Raw genomic sequence first — 23,183 nt, forward strand, 5'->3', positions numbered from 1 at the left:
GGTTTCCAAAAAACGCTAATCCATAAAAAAAAAAAAATATATTAAATTGCATATTTTGTAATGAATAATAATTTAAAAGTATTTTTATCTGTTTTTAAATTAATAAAATTATAATTACTCTTAATTGTTTAATTATACCTGCATAATAACGGTATAATTTTTAAAGCTAGAAATTTGTTATAAACAATCAATAAAAATAACACCTGCAGCAATTCTCAGATGATCCTCCTAAAACATCATTATTTATTTAAAAAAAAAAATACAATAAATTATCCAATATCATAATGAAACTAAAATCAAAATTATCCTCAATAAATTATGATATAAATAAAGAAAATCTCTTTTTGATATTGTTGCTATGTATATAACAACAATAATATAACAACAATAATGAATGAGTTGCGTGCGCATTGTTTAGGTTATGTCTGATAATAATAGATAAACCCACACGGTTACATATGTATCTCTCTCTAGATTCCAAAAAAAGAAAAAAAAAAAAAAAAAAGTTAACATCGTGATAATAAAGTCCAGTACAGTATCGTGTTCTCGTGTGACGTACTTGTTTTTGACAAAGCTTACTTGTAATGTATAATATTAATATTTTTATTAAAACCTTCGGCTATAGAATAAAATAAAAAAAAACATAATTTCTAATTGTTATTACTGTTATTTTACATTGACAAAAATAGTATTAAGTATGCCACACGATTGATTGATCAAGGTGTATTATAAACCATCATAAAAACTAGAGATAAAAAAAGTAAAAATCACGGAAGCCAGACAGAGAAAGACAACGAGGAAAAAAAGAATAATTTTGTAAGTAGAGAGAGGCACTTGGCAAGTTTGATTTCGCAGTTGACCCATGTTCAAGGACTCGTGTCTCATAATTTTTACAACATTTATACACCGGAACATCAATATTTTTGGTAATTATTAGTTTTATCATTTTAATTATTAAATAAAAGCTTTTTTTTGTTTAAAAATAATCGATTAAAGTGTGTAGCGTGTATATTTTCTTGAAACAAGTGGAACATGTGTTAGTGGCTACGCTGATAAATCAGTTGGAAATAAAAATTATTAATATAATTTTATTAATATCCTATCTAACACTATTCTGGTAAATTAATATATTATTTTATTATTATTTAATCATCATTTTGATGATGATGCTTGTGATATTGTTGGTATAATTGGCTGTATGCTATTTCTATTTTTGCAGGATTCATAAATTGCCTCATGGATTTTGATGATTTGAAGATTCAAGGCATTTCTAACAATGCCAAATGATATTGCCGTTAAATAGAGAATATTTGTTATCCATTTTGGTGTATCAAAACATATAAATACTTTCATCAATATTTCAAGGAACATTGGTGTCCACAATGCTACTGCTAGCATCAATGATTTTCTAAATATGTCTGATAACTCTTGGACTTTTTGAGTTTCTTTATAGATAATATTTTTTATATTATCATTTATTTTTTCATCATCTTCACTACTGTCTGTAAAACAACGGGATGTTGTTGATTTATTGATGTTCATTGTTGATTTGTTAATGCCATTATCAACGATATTGGATATGAATAATTTTTCTAGAATATTCAAGCACATGTATCTTGCTCTCATGTTCAATATTGTTGATAAAACTATCGGCAATAAATATATCACAATTAACAATATAAACATATGGATTCGCAAAAATTTTGTTGATATAAAACACTGATTCGCCATACAATTTGATGATTTTGTGCTATTATTGTTAAATAGCTTATTATCAAGATGATACATTTGCTTCTTCAATCGTTTTTCGTATTGTAAATAGTTCTTTTTATCTTTGACATTGATGGTTTTATTAGCAGAGCTTATCTTTTTGATAATATCAGCATAAATTTGTTGATTTGATTTGATGCTGTTGTTAAATCTGTTCATTGGTAATGTTGAACTTGGAATTGTAATTTGTGTTGTTGATTCTATTGGCAAATAACTTGGAGTTGTTGAATCAATTGTGCTATTTTTAATTAACGCTTCAAATAATTTTGTTTCATCTTGTTCATCTTGATTTGATTCTGTTAATTTTAGGTTCATAAACTTGACAACAGTTGATAGTTGTTCCGGTTCATATGAACTTTGTGAATTTTCATTTATTGAACTTGAAGTGTTAATGACTGATTCAACAATTCCGTGTATTTTTGAAACAACTTGATCAATTTCCGGACTTGAATTATTTGGATCTTCCAAAAGAGTCAATTGCTCAATGTAATTTTTATCATCAGCTGTGTCTAGTTGAATTGTCTTTGATATATTGTCCTGATCAAAATCATCATAGCAATTATCAAATGGAAAATTAGTTGTAAATGTACACAACATTTCATTTGATCGCAAAATATTATCACTATTTTCCCAATTTGCAAGATTTAATATTCCAGTTAAAAATAATGGTATTATCCATTGACTTGCAATACTTAAACTCGTTAATGCTTTTCTTCTTTTTGATGATGAATTAGTTATCAACTTTTCACTTTCGCTCAATGAGCTATCAATAATTTCTCCACACTTTGCTTGAACACATGTTACATCAAAATTACATTGAAACGATACACTCAACAATGAAATAAATGTATTTGCAAATGGAATAAAAAATATTGCATAATGCATTAAAATTGTTTTAAAATTACAATTTAATTCTTGTGTCTCCATAGTGTCCAATGACATAGTTCCATTATTCAGTTCGAGTGTCTTTATTAAATTCAGGAAATGTAGATCATTTGACGATTGTGATGTGTTTGATTTTGTTGATTCAAATTTATTTAAAATCAAAATAACAGCTGTCATTAAACTACTGAGTGTATCAGATATTGCCAGGAAATAATGTGATGAACTTTTTAAAAGTTTAAACTTTCTTTTAATAATAATTGTTAATGATATTAAACTTGAAATAATTAATGCTGTTGCAGCTGTTGTTATAACACTTGTATTCATTTTGTACTTGTCTTTGTGGTGTCTATTTTAAAACTGTTTTTAAAGTTGATATAAATTTAAAGTAAAAAAGTATTTGATGATGTGGGTAATTATTTATGACATGTGGGCTTTTTTTTTTTTATCCAAAAATAATAACTGTATGATGATTGTTGATGATGAGGGTCAAGTCAATGATTTAAAATAATTATTAATTTACAGAAAATCAACATGTCGATACGAAGAAGCACAGATCCTGAGATGACACAGAAGATATGGGATGGAATAAAAATAACAATACACCAAAGAAACTCTCCAACCAGTGAGCGTTTGATAAAACATTTTGTTAGAGTTTATGGTTCATCAGAAAAATCAGTACAAGAAGAATTGGACAAAGCCGTTAATGATGGTCTTATTATATTAAAAAAAGGAAATGAACAAGATAGTTATAAATTACCACTTAATACAGTTAATTATGATGATGATTATGATTGGTATTGTTTCAAGTGTCAAGACAATGGTTTTGTTGAAAAATGTGTAAATTGTTTTAGAGTATATCATACAACTTGTTATTCACCAACAAATTCAATAACAAAACTTTGTGAATTTTGTGAAAAAATAAGTACTGATTCATATGATGATATTGAAGCACTTAATCATATTCTTGGTTTTACATGTGGTCATTTAAAAGCTAAATTACCACCAGAAATAACAAATAGAACAATAATACCAGTTAATGCTAATGTTGCTACACCACCTGGTGCATTAAGAGGACCAACTTGGATAAGCGAGGGTGAAGATTCATGGCGTCCAGATATTTTAATTAAAAATCATATGGATCTTGCTATTATGGAAGCTAAAACACTTAAAAATGAATACACATGTTTAGCTGAATTTCAAGCAGATGCACATAATATTTTACATAATATTATTATTTATCATGGAGGTAATGATCATGGACTTTTTATTTTTTATTGTTATTAATTTAAATGATGATTTAATTTACTTATCAATTATCATTAATTTTTTTTTATATAGAAAATAGTGCAGTTGGTGAAATGGGTGTACAAATGTATGACGATTGTTGCTATGATTTAAAAGAAATTCGTAGATGTGCTGATTGTTATAAAATATCAAATGAAAAAGCTGAAAAAATGTGGTTTTGTATACCATGTAATCCACCACATAAACTTGTCTATGCCAAACAAAAAGGATATCCATATTGGCCAGCAAAAGTCATGGAAGTTAAAGATAATGTTTATGATGTTAGATTTTTTGGTGGACATCATATGCGGGCAAATATTGAAAAGGTTTTCATAAGACCAATAACAGCAAGTTTACAAAGCTTACAGGTAATAATTAAATTACATAATTATTTAATAAAAAAACATAAAAATTGAATGACCATTTAATGTGTTATTTAATGTTGCTTTAAAAGAAAGAAAAAAAATTATTATGGTAGAATAAAAATATATTAAAAATTTAGGTTTAATAAAATTAAACAGTAAAAAAAATATTTACTGTTTTAATTAATATTAAATTATTGTACAGCCGTCGGATAAGGGAAAGTGGAAGGAAATGAAGGTATGCTCAGAATAATCCGACAAATGTTTTCCTCGCAACGAAATTAATACTATTTTTTTTTTTGACATCCCTTCTCAATTGTCCAAGTAATTTATCTGTGTAGTTGTAAAAAGAAAAAAAAAATAAATAAAAGGTATTTATTATCATTAAATGACAATAATAAAAACTTGAATTAATTTTAATTTTAGATAAAAAGATCAACAGCATGGAATAGAGCATTTGATGAATTAAAGTATCATCAAAATTTACTATCAAAAAGTGGAAATAATCGTCATTTAACATGTGACTTGAAGGATGACGGACCAAAACCAGCTAAAATAAGAAAAACAGGAATAAAGGTACCATCAAATGGTGCATCAAAAATTATTAAAGATCTACGTGTCAAAGTAGCACGTTTGACATCAGGTGGTCTTTTTGGACTTAATCAGGATATCAAAAACGAGATTAAAAGTGATGGATCAATGAAGAACAGTAGCAGATCAACAAGTGAAGAAAGACAAGTACCACTACTTCCAGTTGCTGAGGATGAACCAACTGCTGAAATTTTTGGTACGTGTCCATCAAGGTTGAGGAAGGAAGGATCACAAGAGGACATGGTTACATCAAGCTGTCAAGAGCCAAGATCAAAATGTGTTCAAGTACAAACTGATCAAACAGACTCAGTACCAGCAAAGGTAAAATATAATAAATATTTTTTTTCAATTAAATTATAATCTAGTTTAACTATTATGAGATTTAAATTGAAATATTTATGTCCAAAATTATAATGATGCTTGTGGCTTGCCTTTGACTTGTCATTGACTCTCTTAATTTTTTTTTTTTAATGATATTTTAATTTTCTATCAAATGAGATATTAAAGAATAAATATAAATGTCTTATCAAAATAGATAATGATAAGAAAACATGTACGCGTTAGAGGATGAATCATTTTATATCTTCATAATACATATATTGTGTGCTAGACATACATTTACGTGTGAAGTTGCCATATGTTATTTTTCTGCGTCATCGATAGGCGCAATATGTACTACATGAACCAGCAGGGAAAAAAAAAAAAAATTCTACAAAATACTTTATCAACTCATTGTCCCCACTTTAATTTTATCATTATCATTCAGTAATATTTACGCTTTTTTTTTTAAAATATTAAATTTAACTAATGGAAGTCAATCAACTGGTACAAAATAAAATAATCAATGTATTTTTTTTAAATTATTAAATAATAATTCAAATAACATTTATTTTTAGGTAAGACGAGAACGTAGAACATCAGAACAACCAACCACAACAAATATTGAAAAATTACGACGAGAAATGGAGTATGATAAATGTCGTGAGTTGGAACAATTACAAGCTGATCATGCTGCTGAATTACGACAATTAACTGAAAAACATCAACAAGTTATATCAGAAATAAAAAAGAAACAATGGGTAATTATTATTTATTAATTTAAAATAATTGAAAAATGTATATTTTAATTTTTTTAAAATAAATTGAATGATTATTTCAGTGTTATAATTGTGAAAATGAAGCAATTTATCATTGTTGCTGGAACACAGCTTATTGCAGTACTGATTGTCAACAAATACACTGGCAACGTGAACACAAAAGAATATGTCGACGTAAACGCTAGTTGACACCACACTGTACAATCAATATGTACAAGTTAAAAAATGTCTTTAAAAAAACACTGTGGTGGTAAAAAAAAAAAAAACAAAAAAAATCGTGTGAAATATCTATTAAATAATTCATTTAATAATATTTATAATATTAATAATAATTTGATAATAAATTATGAAAGTCTTTTAAAATGACTCTAACTATAAATAATGTAAAAAAAAAAAAAAACAAAATATGAGCTTGAATAATCATTGACCACTAATTTTTCAATTAGAAAATATAGATGAGAAAAAAAAATTAATTAACAAAGCTAATTATGTCAAATATGCCTCAGTAATAATTTTTATAAAATTAGAAATAATTTAAATTAATAACTTGAATTTCTATGAATTTTCAAATTTAAATATTCATTTCAAAAACAATTTATACTTACTTATATATATATATTTTTTTCTTTATTTTGATTTTCATCATGACCATTGTTTTGAAGCTCAAACTTGATTATAATTTTTTTTTTTTTTTAGTACTAAAGAAAATCATTAATACGTTGACTTATAATTTATAAAGAATAAAAATTTTGACTTTTTTGTTTTGAAAAAATGAAAAAAAAAAAAAAAAAAAAAAAAGTAATTGTGTAATATTTAAGTGTATAGAATTTTTTTATTTTGTTGTTCAAATTAACAACCAATCATTGTTGAAATAATTTTTATTTTTTTTTTTGAAATTTCATGAATTCTCAATAGAATAATTATTAATTTTTCTACACAATTATAAACATTTTTTTTTAATGTTATTGTGGAAATTACACATTCGTTATAAAATCAAGACGTCTTTTTTTGTATAAAATTGAATATTTCTAATTATTTTTAGTTTTATAAAATTACTCAATAGAAAAGAAAAAAAAAAAAAAAAACCACAATAAATATAAAATTAGGGTGTTGTTGTTTTTTTTATAGCTAAATAAAAAAATAAAAAGACAAGATAAATAAAAATTGTTAGAGTACGATTGTTTATATAATTACAATGGATTACCAGTCAAAGTTATTGCAAATATATATTGTTATTAAAAAAAAAAAAATAATAAGAAAATATTGATAACAGCTATTAACACACTTGTATGAAAATCTTCAATAAATAATATTTAAAAATAAATATAAATATTTTTAATAATTACAACCAACTTATCGGAAGTAGCTACAAAGTTACTTTTGACTTTACCTCTAGTTTCTAATCTTTTTGTTTAGAACGCAACCCTGATTGCATCAGAATACACCTGATCTGAAAGAATTCTTTTCTTCTTTTCCATCACACCTGTTAGTTATAACTGGTTATAAGTTAAAACATTTTCGCCACCCGGTTGAGCAGCATCAAAAAAATTTATACATTGTTTAAATAAATAGTATTGAAAAGTGTTAAAAAATTGTGATTTAAAAAACATTAAAATAAATTTTAAAAATGAGTGGAATTTTAAGAAATACATTGCGTCTTGTTAGCACAGCAAAATATGCTACAAATAATTTTTATAGTAGAAGATTTGCATCATCCATGAGTCGGGGATTAGAAAAATTTATTCTAAACAATAAATTAGATTTGAAAAAGCCAAGTGACTACTATGTCATTGGTTCTAATCAAGAACCAAAATTTTGGCAACATGTATGGGCCGATATAAGAAAAAAAACATTTATCAATGCTGATGCAGCAAATGTTGCTAAAATTGATTATTTCATAGCATCGATAAGTGATGCTCAATCATGGGTAACAGTACAAAAAAAAAAGGAAAAGTAAGTAGAATATTAATTAATAATTTTCAACTAATTTTTTGGTAATTAAAACTATTAATGATCAAGATCATGTGTTCAACATCTATTGACAAATCAATGATGTAACAACGCCTCAAATTTTCGTCCCATGATGAAATTTTCATTTTAAATTGCATAATTATATTATGATAACTATTATTATTATTAAACATTTTTTCAGCTATTAAACTGTTAATTAAAAAATATAAATCATTAATAATAATATTATAATTATTATTTTTCAGATTTTATTTGCCTGCCCCATTCAATATTAAACGCAACGGAGAATCAATTAAACCTATACCCACTGAATCTGTTAGAGTAAAATCACTTGCATTTTCATATGAAAATTGCAATTTACATGTATCACGTGAAGGTGGTAAATTAAAAATACAAAAAGGAGATAGTGGTGAAACGTAAGTTGAATTTTAAAACAATAATTTTAAACTTGAGTTTGAAGAAAAAAATTTTACCATTGATAATATTATTTTTATTTTACAGTCTCATTATCAATCATTCAGTTCATATTGAAGCTCACCAAAAAACATCTCGAACGAAGAAGAATGCTTATGTAAAAAATATACCATCAATACTTATTTCTGACGTTGAATTTGGTGATACAAAAATGATTGTAAAAAGAGAAGGACAAGACGAAGAAACGTAAGTTAAACATTAATCAATTATTTGTTGATTAAATTTATTTAATTATTATATTTATTATTAATGTTTTATTAATATAATTATATTAATTATTACTTTACAGACAGATGATCCAAGGTCATGCGCAATACTCTGACGACTACCCCAGTGATTTGCCACCTAACAATGAGTTTATCGATGAGACAAAACTTGGACGTAATGAAACGTAAGTTGAATTTTAACCAATTATTTTAAAGCAATTTTTTGTTGTTTACAATAGTTTAATTACTATATTTTTTAAGTGAAAAATAATTACCCATTATTAATTTTGATTATTTATTTAGAATTGATTTAAAAAATATACGTGGATCATTAGATCTACAATTTCCAATGTCTCTGTCCATTAAAGGGGGTCCACAAATAATTCATATACAAGATCTTGATGATACGTAAGTCGAATATTATTAAATAATTTTAAACCAATTTTGACTAAATTTTTAATGAATTTTTACTTTACAGTTTCACTGTCTATCACAAAATTGACATTCAAGCTTACAAAGATTTAACTATTCAAAAAGAATTTGAAAAATCAAAAATTGGTAAAAATACTGTAAATTTAAAAAATAAAAATGATGCTACAAAAGAAGATGATAATTCAAAAATTGGAAAAATTGATATACTACTTGACAGCGGCAATCTAGCATTGAGAACATCGAGCCACTCTAGTTCCAAGTAAGTTAAATGAATTAATGGATAATTTTTTTTTCATTATTTGAATTGATAAGCAATATTTTTATTAATTATCATTAATATAAATGAAAAAGTTCTCTAGTAAACTGTTTATAAAAAAACATACATCATTATTCATTAATAATATTATTTTTTATTTTACAGTTTCCGGACCACATACCAAGTCAGGACTATAGTTGACTTTGATGGTCCAACACCAAGCATTCAAATTCATCCTTCTTCTTTTTCAAGAAAAACCCTATAAATAATTATTATTTTTTTTATTTTTGAATATTTGAATAATAGGTTTATCCCAAATAGGTTTTTTTTTTTGGTCTAATTTATTATTATTCGATAAATGATTATTTGTACCAATAATATAAACAATTAAATTCATATGAAATTTTGACATGACGTGTTGCTGAATCTTTTTTATTTTTATCTTGTTTTTTTTTTATACATCAGTGTAAACATTTATGTGCTTAATTAATTTTTCTTTTTTAATGAATAATATTAAAAAAAACATTAACTGGAAAAACTATCACCTTGGAAGTTGAAGCCTCTGACACTATTGAAAATGTCAAGACCAAGATCCAAGACAAAAAGAAGACATGAAAGATCAACAGAGTCTTTCACATTTCAACTTTAGTTTTTCTTGCAAAAAATAAAAAGAATATTGCAATAACATTAAAATAAAAATTACTGTATCTTTTTTTTTATTATTGAAAAACAAATACTCTTTTATTTTTTTTTTATTTACATAGTAGTTAATTAGAAAATAATTTTTATTTTTTAAATGATAAAAAAAAAAGTAATTATGTTATATTTAAGAAAGTTTAAACAACACTCGATTCTCTTATCTTTTTTTTTTTTTTTTTAATTCTCAAAGTAAGTTTATAAAACAGTTATCCATTTATGTCAAATATATTATTTAAAAAAAAATATATAAATAATAAATTATTATAAAAACATCTATATAAACACACTTGTATGAAAATCTACAATAATATTAAAATTTCAACAGAAAAATAATGTTAATTAATATTTTTTAGTGTGCTGATTTGCTATGACTTCTTTGCTAGCAATTTCAAGAGTCATTTGTCCTTTTTCAATGCTATCAGACACCTCAACAAATCCAGATGTATCTAAACTATCCATTGAGAGTTTATCTAATAATTCAATTTCTGATTTATCAAGTTTTTCACCAAGTTGTTTCAAGGCACTTAATATTTCTCCTCGTTTTTCTTCACTTATTTTTTTGCTTAATTTACCCAATTTAGTATCTCTAACAATATCAGCCAATCTATCACGTAATTGCTTTGGTTCTCTTTTACCAAACATTCTAATAACTGCTGGTGTTTTAAATGCAGCACTTATTGCTGCTTGTGTTGCCAATTGCATTGATCCAAGTTCATCAACAAGTGTCATATCACCTTTTATCATTCTCTGTAAACTTTCATTAAATTCACGAAGTTGTTCCATAGTATCTTCTTTTGTTTCTTCATACTCTGATGCATCCAATTCATCTCTAAAATTTATAACAAACATATTTATTTTCTAATATATATTTATTTAATATAAAAAATATACCTGCACTCTTCTAAATCTTCCAATTGTTGTACCAATCTTTCCAATTGTTCTTCCAAATTTTGTCTCAATCTTTGAGTTTCATCTTTTCCATGAGAACTCATTTTATATTTCTAACAATAAATAAGGACTCATTAATCAAATATATACATCAGGCTATATAAGTGATAAATTAAACTACATACCTTGTTAAATTTTCAGTATAAATATTTCAAGTTACAGTGTTATCAAGTGAATCTTATCACAACAAAAAATAAATATCAGTAAGAGCATGTGTTATTTTTCTATGACTTGGAGATGACAGTACTAAAATAAATAAATAATAATAAATATAACAACAGAGACAAGGACAAACCGGCATCGAAGGTAGAACAGAGAATAGATAAAATTACTGTATAAATTAAACAACAGGTGGCACTGACAGTGCTACAAATAATTCGTGATCGAGAATTTAACTCTTTTTTTTTTTGTTTTTTTTTTATGTCTCTCCCTAGAGTGAAATTTAATTTTTTATTATCTTGACAACTGATGTATAATTATTATATACAGTTACTATTTATTATTTAAAAATAAAATTCATAAAAATCGTGAGCACCATGTCACAATAAATAATTATTATCTATGACATTGCAAAAATTAAAAAAATTACGTAATTTGAATCAATTTGTGTAGAAAAAAAAAAAAATTACTAATGTGTGTGTGACAAGTTGAGAACCGATGGAAAGTCGCTGAATGGAGAATTTAAAAAATTTATTCCACATTAATATTAGCGTTTGTATACATCTGTGTATAATGATAATTTTTTTTTTATTCAAAATTCGCAAGGTTGGTAAAATTGCCGGCTTGTAAAATAGCGCGCGCGCGACTCCCCATGGCGATTGGCGAAGCGGTTTTTCCAGTGTTGCTTGTGGTGGCAGCGCATCGTGATCCGTGCTCTTTTTTGTCTGAATAATATTTCATTCAATATTTGTACGTCTTTTATTTTAATATCTATTTTTTTTAATTTAATTATTTGTTAACGAAAAAAAAAAAAAAACAAAAAAACAATATAAACAAAAAAATTAAACACAAATTTTCAATTAATTTGTGTTTAATAAATATAACAACAAAAGTGACTGATAAAAAATCCAAAAGACTGAAATTTAAAGACAAATAAAATAAATAAAAAAAAAAAAGAATCGAGGGATGAACTCACGGATGTTACGTGGCCGCGCCCCTTGGCCCAGCAGCACCAGTGCTAAGACTTGCGTGTGTTTGTGTGTGTAGATAATACATACATGTATACATAAAAAAAAAAAAAAAGTACAGAGTGGTGTGTGAACAAGCGCTCGTGTCTTTTCATCGCATTCATTCGCTCATCGACTCCATAAAACTAAACTTGACTAGTTAAAAAAATATATATTCAATTATAAAATTTTTGACGTTTAATAATAATATTAATAATAAAACAAGTTGTGTACAACGATGAGGATAGTTTTTTGTTGATTTTAAAAAAAATAGTGATTATAAAAAACGTGTTAAAAAAAAAAAATATAAATATCTATGAATCTTTGGAGTCTCTATGTGGAACGAAAGGAGTTGTGAGGTTAAAATTTTTTTAGTTAATAAAAGTTCGGAGGCAAAATTGTGTTTGTGATGAGCAGTATGCCGGCCAAAGGCAAGCATCATCATTATCAACAATCTCAACAGCAACAACAACAACATCATCATCAACAACAACAACAACAGCAGCAGCAGCATCATCAACAAACGCAACATATTATAAGCCAAGCTGGAGTAACCGGCACACCACAAAATTACAACACTGCTGTAGCCAATCGTGCATACGTCACCCATGCCGGTAAGTTTTTTTTATATTAAATTATCATATCATCATTAATAAATATTTATATGTCAAAATTAATTAATGCTTGCTTGCAAATATTATTATTTATCTGACCACGCCGATGAGGCCAGGGGCAAGACAAACTTTTTTGCCCACGGCACAATTTTTTTATTATTTTTTTGAGGTTAGGTTAGGTCAACTTTTTTTTTTAATACTTGTGTCCTCCATCAAAATGTATCTGGAGTCAATATGTGCATTTTTTTTATTTTTTTTTTTAATAATTTTATTCTCCTTTTTCGCAATGCGGTAATGAATCAAGTGTTTTTTTTTTTTTTTTTTATTTTAAAATTATATATTAAGTAGTTATTTTATTTATTTAATAATAATTATTATTAGGGTTTTTGTTGCATTAGATTATTTTATTTATAATAAAAATTACATATAGATTAGGAATAAATAATGACAAGCAGCTTGCCTTGTAAATTGGTTTCTTGACCCTGGATTTAACATACGCATGTAGCCAGCTGAATAAATGTTGACATGTTTTTGTTAAAATTTTGTTGGTAGTAGTTTTCCTCATAATTATACTCCCACCCTTTTTCCACTTGTCACTTCTTCCTGCAATCATCAGCCTCAATTTGTCAATCGTTATTATCGAGTGACTCATCAAGGCATTTTTTTCGTCCGTGGCCTAGCATAATGACCGGATTTTTTTTTTTGCAATAATTATTTCACAATTATTATTATTAACATTAGCTACATCTATTTAATAAATTGATTAGATATTTTTTTTTCTAATTTATTTATCATTATGATTGATATTTTAATAAATGCTAAAACAATTGCAAAAACTACCGGCAACGCATGGCAAATTTTAAGGTTAGGTTGGTGTTAAACGCGTGGCAATAATTATCCCCTGCAAAATTTCTAAATTGCATTCCCCTATGTGCATTCATGCTTGCTGCAGATTTACAAGTTGATAATTTCTACCTGTCGGCGTGATTTAAATACTGTTATTTTTATTTAATTTTTTTTTTTTTTTCATTTGAGAATTAATTATTCACAGTCAAGATATTATTTAAGATGAAAAGGATTTTTTTTTTCTAACGAAAATTCTGCTAAATGATTTTACACAGTTGAAATATTTTAGAAAAGGGGCGTTTACTATGGCTAAACACAATAGTCACGTAGGCCTAGGCATTTTAAATTCTCTTTAATCTTTCCAAGTATTACAAATATTTTATTTTTCTAAATTGATTTTAACATTTTTAAAAATCATTTCCATACTAATCTCTACCAGCATTATTATATTTCTTAGGTCGTCGACATTTCGGCTTTCTCCTTTCAATCTCAGTGGTTTTTTTTTTTATTATTCCCCACTTGATTATTGACTTGACTATTGGCTAGGTATTTTCTTACCAAGTCTATTGATAGATTTATTTTAATTTTATGTATATAAAACATTTATCATTATTATTATCTACGTCAAGAGTAATCATTTTTTTTTTATTATCATAATACATGACGATAACGTACAGGCTGTTTTTAAATTTCAACCGTTCATTACCAAATAATTAAGTACAAGATTAGGGAAGAAAAAAAATTATTGACTTGGATTTTTCCATCTGATAAAATAATCAGACAAATGTAATTTTTTTTTCTTAAATTTTTGTATTTGCTTAGCGTCTGGACATTGGATTTGTTTTTTTATTTATCATTAGAAAAATAGCAGTTAAGAACGTCCTCATATATGACATCTATTGATGTATTAATTCTTGGGAAAAAAAAACAACTTGATAACCCCTTTTTTCCTCGTTACTCGCACAACATGCTAAAAAGAAATTTTCACATGAAAAAATGAGTATACTCGGCGGGAGAGAGGAACGACGACCTCGAGGATTTTTTCTTTTTTTTTTTTTTTCGAGGGGTGAGGTAAAAGGAAAACTTGAGTGACGTGTGTTGAATTGGTTTATTCGTATATATATTTGATTGGCTAAAACGGACTAAAGTGTGCAGCACACTCCGAAGAGAACCGAATTTTGCCGAGAATATTCGGTACTAGTCGTTACTTAGAAGCGCGTAGTCCATGTACATGTGGCAATCAAGCCACACAGTACACACGTTCTTCATTTACGTTTATTTAAAAATTTATTATTATTTTTAAAAATAATATTATTACAACAACAATAACACCCAAACGTTATTTTTTTTTTTTTTTTTTTTTAATTAAAAACTAAGTTTTTATAAAAGACTGAATATATATTCAATCAAATTTTGAATATAAAAATATAAAACTTTAATTTTTATTATTAATATATTGACAATATACTTTGACATAATTGTTTTTTAATTAGATGAGTGATTAAGTGAGTTAGTTTTGTTATTTAAACTCGTGTTTATTTTGGAGCATATGTTTAAAATAATTTTCATTATTAAAATAGATTAAAAAGCTTTGAATAATTTTAAACACCAGTGACATTATTTATTATTGTTAAATTAAAGTGATTTGTGGTGTAAAAAAGTGAACGAAATTATCAATTAATCAGGGTAAATTTTACTTTTTTTTTCTCGTGTCAGTACGGTCTTATCGCATACACACATTTTAATAATATTCATGTGTGTTTTTTAATATGCAATAGTTAAATATTCTCTCGGTTACCGACTGTATATCCCTTAATTTTTTAACTCTTTCTCTTCGTACTTGCTCTCATTGCAGCTGAGGTTATGTAATTTTTTTATAATTAGCAAAAAAAGCACAAATATAAATTGATATTTAGTATTTTATTATATTTTTTATAAACGATAAACAAACTGCCAAGAAACGTTCAGCCTTAATCAATCAATAAACAGTATAAATTTTTTTAAAATTGTCAATAGTGAAAGCAAGTGTTTATAAGTTCTCTAAGAAAATTTAAGTGAGCACAAAAAAAAAAAAAAGAGTATTTAATTTAGAGAACAAATTGTGTTCTTTAAGGCTCAAAAAAAAAAAAAAAATCAATTACAAACATGTGTTGAGATTAGGCTCTATAAGAAGGAATTTTTTTTTTTTTTTTTTTCGTGAAAGTTATCAATTTTTATTTTATTGTTATTTGTCTCGTAAAATTTTGAAAAAAGTGTGTGCTAAAATTCATAAATCTGCTAACGTATTCATAGCGGGTGTTAGCAGATTAACATGTCGACGACAATTGGTAAGTCTCTACTCTTGAAGTCGAATAAGCTAAGTCTTGCCGGCTTTTTTTTCCATAAAATAATGTTTTTAGAAATGTCTACACTTTTTTTTTTTTTGCACACGTTACTACTTTCCTTATAAAACAATACATAGCAGTCTCAAATATCCACTGTAATTATTAAGTAGATGCATTAATTGAATAACACATGACTAATGACTAATTATTTTTTGGAGTAAATTGTTACCGTGTTTATTATTATTATTTATTTATATTTATTTTAATTAATCTTTGCGGCTTCCTACAGATGGCAGTTTATTATTCTGTCAGGATGGGCTAGGTTAGTTGAGGGCAAATGTTTTTTAAACTGAAACTATTATTTTTCATCTTTTTAGACACGTGTCTGTTTCAATTATTATTATCATTATTATTTGTTGCAATCGTGCAATTATCAATAATAATTTTTCTTGAAAAAGCAAACGTAAAAAAAAACACTTGTTTGAAATTTTTTGACACGATGATTAATCATAAAGTTTGTAATCAGTCAAATTGATAATGCCTTGATTTATGAGGTAATTTTATCACTCGTAAACGTCCGATTGTAAGAAAAAAAAAATGCAATTTTTATACTTATTTATTTTATTTATTAGGTATATAAGTATAAATGAAAAGAAAAAAAAAAAAAAGTTGTTATATTCACCTTCAGATTCATTTAGAAAGGTCCTCGATGTAGTGATTTATTTTTAACTTTGTATGATCGATTACCAACAAGGTCGTTATTTGTCGACAAGTTGTATATAAAAATCAAAGATACCCATTTGGCTTTTACCCAGAAATAATTTTATATGCTGAGGATTAAATGCAAAATTAACTTATCAATATGTATCATTCTTAGAATTTAAATAACATAAAAAAAAAAATTAAATTTGTGAAAGCTCTCGTGAGTGTTCATCAGGTGGAAGGTCGAATAATACTTTTATTTTTTTTTATTTTTTAAATATTATTCCATGTCAATTGGTTGAAGAAAATTAAAACTATATAAATTTATTTTTGCTATTAAAAATGGCAAATAAATATCGTAACGCATTCCAGGCAAGGCCGTCATAGAGAAAACAAATAAAAAAAAGTTATAAATTTATATAAAAATAAAAAAAAGAGGCCATACTGTTGGTGAACATCCGGGGTGAAACTAACCGTACTCCTTCACTTCTACATCACAGTAACGATCAACAACTTAACTTTACTGTTACGACGATACGCTCGACTTGATATTATTTTACCTCTTCTTTTCTCTTTCTATCTATATTTTTTTATCATTTTTATAAATTCTTTTCCTCATTTCATTTCTTGATGTATTTCGTCGTATTAATTTACATCAGAAATTTATATTTGCATTTAAAAATGAGGTCAAAGTATAGCTCTTATGTGACTACAACTGTAATACAATGAAATAAAAAAAAAAAAAATTATAGTCGCGTGGCTGATCAGTAAGAAAATTGTTGCAATATAAATTGCATAATAGGATATGTCGTATTTCCGATTAATAATAATATTTTACTCTCATAAATTCATTTTTAAATAATATTTTTTACATTGTAAGCAACATTGTTATTTTCAAGCTGGTAAATTAACACTCTCAGTATTTTTTTTTGCACCAAGCAAAATACTGGCAACACGTGTAACTGTTAATTAAACGTGTCCGGGTAATTTGATACCTCTTAGCGGATGTTATAACCTTACAATTAATTTTTTTAAAAATAATTAGCTTCCCAGGTGAAAATTAAACTTGAAAATACATCAAAATTTTGTACTAACTCGTATCATTAGAATCATTTAAGATAATTAATTATAAAAAAGTTTTGTGACTGGTATTTTTATGGAATGTCGGATTATTATGCTTCAACAATTTCTTATCATGAGGAATGTTGAGTGTCATATATTATTTTGCAAACACACTGATAAAATCAGAGAGACTTTTATACAAGGAAATATTATCAAGCGCCAATTTATAGAGTTACATGTTTTTTTTTTTTGTACAAAATTATCAGCAATATCTTCAATAATTTGTCCAGCTTTTTTAAAGCACAAAAATTTACATCAAATAGCTAATTTATTTGTATTTTTTTTTTAACTAATATAACTTAATTTGAGGTGTATTTTAAAAGACCAAGTATTTTGTTTCAATCTCATTGAGCTCAGCCAAGTTTTGACACACTGACCTCATCGTTATTCATTTAAAATTATAGCTTCTTTTTTTTTTTTTTTTATCTTTTAATTTTTAATCTTCTAAACAACCTGTAGATACAATATTATTATTATTATTTTTATAAATAATTTTTTAATAATTTTATTTGTACAGTCGGTCTTTCTTCAACTCTTTTTTTGTTCGTACCTATTATGTAATATCATCGAGTCGCCTGGATTTTAATCTACCATAACATTTCAACTGCAAAAAAAAAATAATAATAATAATTTAAATACCCTAAGTCTTTATCAAAATTTATTACTATATTGTCTAGTCTTCAAGTATTATATTAATATTGTTATTTAATTTATAATTTTCATGTCAGTATGTTGTTGATAAATAAAAGTATTTTATTTTACCGGAGAATGTCGAGTACACGAGAGATCTTTATGTCTATGTTCCACTTATTCGGCCTTGTCGACAATGTGATGTGCATGCATTTACATTTCTTCATAAACATCAACTACTTTTAACATTATTATCCTATTTATTCTCAATTTTTTTTTCGCTCAAAATTAATATACAACAAATAATGAATTTTACATGAAATAAAATAATAATTATTTAATTATTAACTTGTAAATATTAAAATTAATTTAAATAACTAAATTTATATAGAAAAAATATATTATAAAAATTAAAAACACGTTTTATTATATATATTATGACATTTATTATAGCAAAAAGGTAGTCATTCAAGTGAACCAGCTCAGACCAGGTTTCTGATAGAAAGTATCACGTTAATTTTTATTTATTATTTTCAATTTAATTATTCATTTATTTTCTTAATAATTTTATAAACCGCAAATAAGTTGACTTGACAGTATAAAAAAATTTTAAAAGTTTTTTTTTCCTTTTAAAATCTCGATGGAATAGCCATTGAACAAGTTTAAAATTTATCAAGTAAAATCGTGTAAGCAAACAGGTGGACTATGTGGTTGTTGTTTACATGCATCACGATCACGACAAGTCGTCGGCTGTAAGGCTGGCTGGTTGCAACAAATAAAACGATAAGTTGTTTCGAAATAAATAATAAGGAAGGGGGAAGTAGTAGTATATAGTGAAGTGGTAAAAATCATGATACAAATCGGCCATTCAAGAAGAAGAAAAAGAAGAGGCATTAGCGTATAAATACCGTTAGGAATTCCAGTCACTTTAATCCACAATACAATATACAACAACTTGTGTTTAATGCATTGCTTTGACTTGCGGTATATTGTTGTTGTTGTTGTTGAATTATTGAGACGGTTCGTCGACTCAGACACGAATAATTTTAAATAGAAAAATGAAAAAAAAAAAAAAAATAACTGAGATTCTCGCTGATGTTTATATCAAGTGAAAGCATCATCTAATACAAGTGACCTTTTGCGTTAAATTCCATCTTTTTTTTTCTCCCCACTTGAACAATTTATATGCAATTTGATATATATTTTAGTTATTATTTATTTCCATTAATTTAAAAACAAATCGAAAATTAATGCCATTCAATTTTATATCGTAGAAATATTGCGAAGGATTTTTTTAAATAGTTGATGGTAATTTTGTGTATTTTATTTGACACGTGCTTGTGATGATTATATAAAAATCAAACGAGTTGTTTTATAGATATTTTTTTAAATATTATAATAGTACTCGTGTGTGTGAGTGAGTGTATGCAAACAAAAAATAATAAATGTTAACAGGTCGCTCAGTAGAATTGATGACTTCCGCCTTGGCCTCATTCCTAGAACTTTTTCTGTGTCTATATCATGACAAGAATTTTCATATTTATTTATTTATCTTAATTATTATTTTTTTTAAATATATAACAACAATTGTTTTTACATTGTTCAAATTATTCGGGAGAAGAATACGTCATGAATTATCAAATCACCTTTGAAAACAATATGATAATATATTCCACTTAATAATTCAATCATACCTCGTCATTTAGAATTTTTTTTAAATATTAATAAACATATTTTTTTTAATTGAAAATTAATTATTTAATTTTTATATTTTGATAACGTCAAATCTCAACTTATCGACTGGGTTTAATAAATAATTATAATCAATACAATATAGATGGCGTTGATTTGTCATCAAATTGGAGTAAATAATATTTTAAAATTAAAAAATTTATTTACAAAAATAAACTAAATTTACAGTCTAAATTTGTGAAAATAAAACAAATAATTATTGATTTATCCAAAAAAAATATTTTCAATAAATAAAATATTATTTTTATATTTTTTCTATTCACAAGAAAATTTTAAAATTGATAAAAAATTGTGGTTTTATAATAATTATTTGACTACCACAAGGGTTGATGCATAATGCTAATAATATTACATTGGTTTACGATAATTTTGTTGTATATACAAGGGGTGATATATACGCACGTTTAATAAAATTCAAGTCTTGAGCATTGCAGTGCGTTTTTGTATAGGGGGATGATGATGATGCCGACAAATACGACGACTACGAGACACAGTAGTGTGTTGTATTGCGCATGGGGGGGTTTTTATGGTAAAGATAAAGTGAGAGAAAGATAGAAATTGAGGTCATTGGCCGGACGGGAAGGCCGGTTAATATCGACCCTCCGTTCCGCAACTCCTACAGTACTGCACATATCCTATGCTACTACCACCACCACCACTGCGTCACACACTATCCAGACATTGGATTTTTTTTTTTTTTTTTATTCCCCTTTCTCTCTTCTTCATTTTGCTTTTTGCGCCCCTAACAATACTGTGTTGCTCCTGCCAAAGAGGAGGTCCCTGTCCTCTCCAAACCCCAGTGTATCTATTTTTTTTTTTTTTTTTTTTTACAGATATATACACAATTATTTCAACCCTCATTTTATTTATCTTATAGTATGCTTAAAATCATCCCTCAAATACTCACGACATATTCCCACATGTCTATCTCACAGTTACATACTAAACCAAGGTCAAATACTGATTGCTCCAAAAAGTCCAACAATACTACACTCAGCTCAAAATTTATTTACATATTTTTCATTAAAAAATTTATAATAATTTATAATTAATTTATTATCAAAATGAATAATATATATATTTCATGTTTGCTGATTTTATTTTCCTTTTTTTTTAATTTTCGAAATACATTCGAAAGCATAGTTGTGAGTGTCATCGACCCAGCCAATTTTTTTTAAGTATCTTGCCAAAATAAAAAATTGTAGATGAGCAAAATAAAGACGATACAAGGAGTAGAGGAGAAAAAAAAAAATTTAGAATGGATCCGAATCGTCTGGTTAAAACGTCTGAACTGTGCGAAGGTTGTCCGAGGTTATAAAGTTTTGCGATTTATTTTTTATCCAGTCTTTTTTTTTTCTTAGCATTTGCCATTTGAGAAACTAAACTCCGGTCGCTGCCACCAAATGATTCTCTCACTTGAATCAACGAACTCTCGGTAAACGAACTCCTCCTCCATTACACAGCGTGTTTTGTATATGTGTTTGTTCATTGTATGATCCTTCTCCCTCTAATAAATCGTGCTCCCAAAAAAAAAAAAAAATAAAATAAAACTTAAATATTTTTTATTTCTGCCTGTTCTTCTAAGCAACACAGACGGCTAGACATTTCTCCCTCGACGTCTACTTCCCCTCTAGTGTAAATATATATTGGTTCCTTTCATTCTTTTCTAAAACGCGTTCCCTTTCTTATTGAGCCAAAAAAAACAAAAAAATCCAGCCATCTTTGTGTGCAAATCAAATTATTTTTTTAATTTATTTTTTCCCCATCAGTATTGTCGTTGACCTTCAAATAATTTTTTTTTTAGATAGATAATTAATTTTATCATGAAAATAATTTTTAAAACAAAAAAACAAATCTACTACAAATTTATGAAATAATTTTTTAAACCTTGCTTGGCTTAATTGGTTTGATGTAAAATTGTATTGTTTTTTTTTTTTTTTTATTTTTTTAAATAAATTTTCGAGGGCAGCTAAATGAAGTAGGTCGCTTAGAAGGGTGCTCCGAATTCTAGACACTGAAAATCTAGGTTGTCATGATAAAGTGAGAAAAAATATGTAGAAGAAAGGGTTGGTGGTGGTGCATAGTTATCGATCCATTTGTTCTGGTCTTGTGTATATGCAATGATGCATCTGTGTTTAATACGAGATTGTAAACCGAATGAGTTCTCTTATGCACTCGCTCACTCACTACCTCTCAATTGTGCAATGTTTTAAAACTGGGTTACCTACCTCTCTTTCTCTCGTGAAAAAAAAAAAAAAAATAGCCCATATATAGAGTTAATATTATCAGAGTCCACCAGTCCACCACACTCGTCTTTCCGTCCTTAATCCCCATGACAGACAACTGATGCTGTTTGGTGAGGTGGTCAGAACATTAAACATTATACCCGAGGCAACCAGAGAACGATATTGTGAATGATTTAAATAACAAAAAAGGATAATTATCAAGGGTGAATAAACTTGTATGTACACCATGAGAGAAGCCATAGTAATTTTGAAATATTACATATATCTCATCACCTCAATTTTATTATGTCTCGTGTATCCAATAACGAGACAACGCCCTATTTTTAGTTTATTTGTTTATCTAATTTATCAAGCATCTCTTGAAATTTTTCAAACTCCTCTTTATCTCTTTTATTCTCCTTGAATCACTGTAATTTTTAACGAAGCTCCAATTCCACTGGACTCCTGACACGGTCACTGCTTGCTGTTCACCTTCAAATTGCTCCATTAAACATTCTCAAGGACGCAAATGGTTATTATTTTTTTTATTTAAATAAATAAACAAAATATTCATGTGATGAATGAATTTTTTGTTATTGTTTATTATTAATTATTTTAAGAAATACATCTTCTTTGATGATCTTTGTTTTGAATTTTCATATTTTTTAAATTAACTTATGATTCAAAGGAAGATTTTGTTGAAAAATTATTCGATGAATTTTTGGCGATGGACCTTGAGCCAAACTGAGTACGCAAATATGTTTTTTTTTTCAAGGACTTTACCTCGCAACAAAGTGCCTGGGTGTATATACAATACACGCACGTGT

General features: G+C 26.6%; 4 protein-coding genes across 10 annotated transcripts in view; 3 read left to right on the top strand and 1 right to left on the bottom strand.

Moving 5' to 3' along the window:
• The first annotated feature begins 473 nt into the window (after nucleotides 1-473).
• On the top strand, nucleotides 474-7,074 carry LOC122848641 (zinc finger MYND domain-containing protein 11-like). 5 transcript variants are annotated; one of them, XM_044146860.1, is made up of 8 exons: nucleotides 474-581; nucleotides 690-926; nucleotides 3,178-3,901; nucleotides 3,994-4,307; nucleotides 4,507-4,539; nucleotides 4,728-5,213; nucleotides 5,789-5,971; nucleotides 6,052-6,508. In XM_044146860.1, exons 3-8 carry the CDS (start codon nucleotides 3,187-3,189, stop codon nucleotides 6,172-6,174), a joined length of 1,854 nt encoding a protein of 617 aa, XP_044002795.1. In that variant the 5' UTR covers nucleotides 474-581; nucleotides 690-926; nucleotides 3,178-3,186; the 3' UTR covers nucleotides 6,175-6,508. The 5 variants fall into 5 exon arrangements, with proteins under 5 accessions (XP_044002795.1, XP_044002796.1, XP_044002798.1 ...); XM_044146861.1 differs by having other exon boundaries at nucleotides 508-586; XM_044146863.1 differs by lacking the exons at nucleotides 474-581; nucleotides 690-926 and adding an exon at nucleotides 2,960-3,064 and having other exon boundaries at nucleotides 4,728-4,877; nucleotides 4,968-5,213; nucleotides 6,052-6,509.
• Nucleotides 7,075-7,616: 542 nt separating this feature from the next.
• Nucleotides 7,617-9,969, top strand: LOC122849416. Its single transcript, XM_044148112.1, has 7 exons — nucleotides 7,617-7,942; nucleotides 8,206-8,376; nucleotides 8,462-8,620; nucleotides 8,724-8,825; nucleotides 8,944-9,048; nucleotides 9,119-9,331; nucleotides 9,494-9,969. The coding sequence occupies exons 1-7, from the start codon at nucleotides 7,617-7,619 to the stop codon at nucleotides 9,591-9,593; spliced, it is 1,176 nt and encodes a 391-aa protein (XP_044004047.1). The 3' UTR covers nucleotides 9,594-9,969.
• Nucleotides 9,970-10,032: 63 nt separating this feature from the next.
• LOC122848643 (protein LZIC-like) lies at nucleotides 10,033-12,143 on the bottom strand. Of its 2 annotated transcripts, none has more exons than XM_044146869.1 (4): nucleotides 12,111-12,143; nucleotides 11,101-11,221; nucleotides 10,919-11,028; nucleotides 10,033-10,856 (listed from the first exon to the last, which is right to left on the bottom strand). In XM_044146869.1, the coding sequence occupies exons 3-4, from the start codon at nucleotides 11,017-11,019 to the stop codon at nucleotides 10,367-10,369; spliced, it is 591 nt and encodes a 196-aa protein (XP_044002804.1). In that variant the 5' UTR covers nucleotides 11,020-11,028; nucleotides 11,101-11,221; nucleotides 12,111-12,143; the 3' UTR covers nucleotides 10,033-10,366. The 2 variants fall into 2 exon arrangements, with proteins under 2 accessions (XP_044002804.1, XP_044002803.1); XM_044146868.1 differs by lacking the exon at nucleotides 12,111-12,143 and adding an exon at nucleotides 11,308-11,385.
• A 407-nt stretch (nucleotides 12,144-12,550) lies between these two features.
• Nucleotides 12,551-23,183, top strand: part of LOC122848642 (eukaryotic translation initiation factor 4 gamma 3-like) — a 30,879-nt gene continuing 20,246 nt past the window's right edge. Inside the window, exon 1 of one of the 2 annotated variants that reach the window (XM_044146865.1) lies at nucleotides 12,551-12,755. In XM_044146865.1, the coding sequence (XP_044002800.1) occupies nucleotides 12,551-12,755 (205 nt within the window). Of the gene's footprint in view, nucleotides 12,756-15,121; nucleotides 15,929-23,183 lie in introns of those variants that run through there. The other variant, XM_044146866.1, reaches the window with a different exon arrangement.

Source organism: Aphidius gifuensis, linkage group LG2, assembly GCF_014905175.1.
Source record: "Aphidius gifuensis isolate YNYX2018 linkage group LG2, ASM1490517v1, whole genome shotgun sequence".
NCBI lineage: Eukaryota > Metazoa > Arthropoda > Insecta > Hymenoptera > Braconidae > Aphidius > Aphidius gifuensis.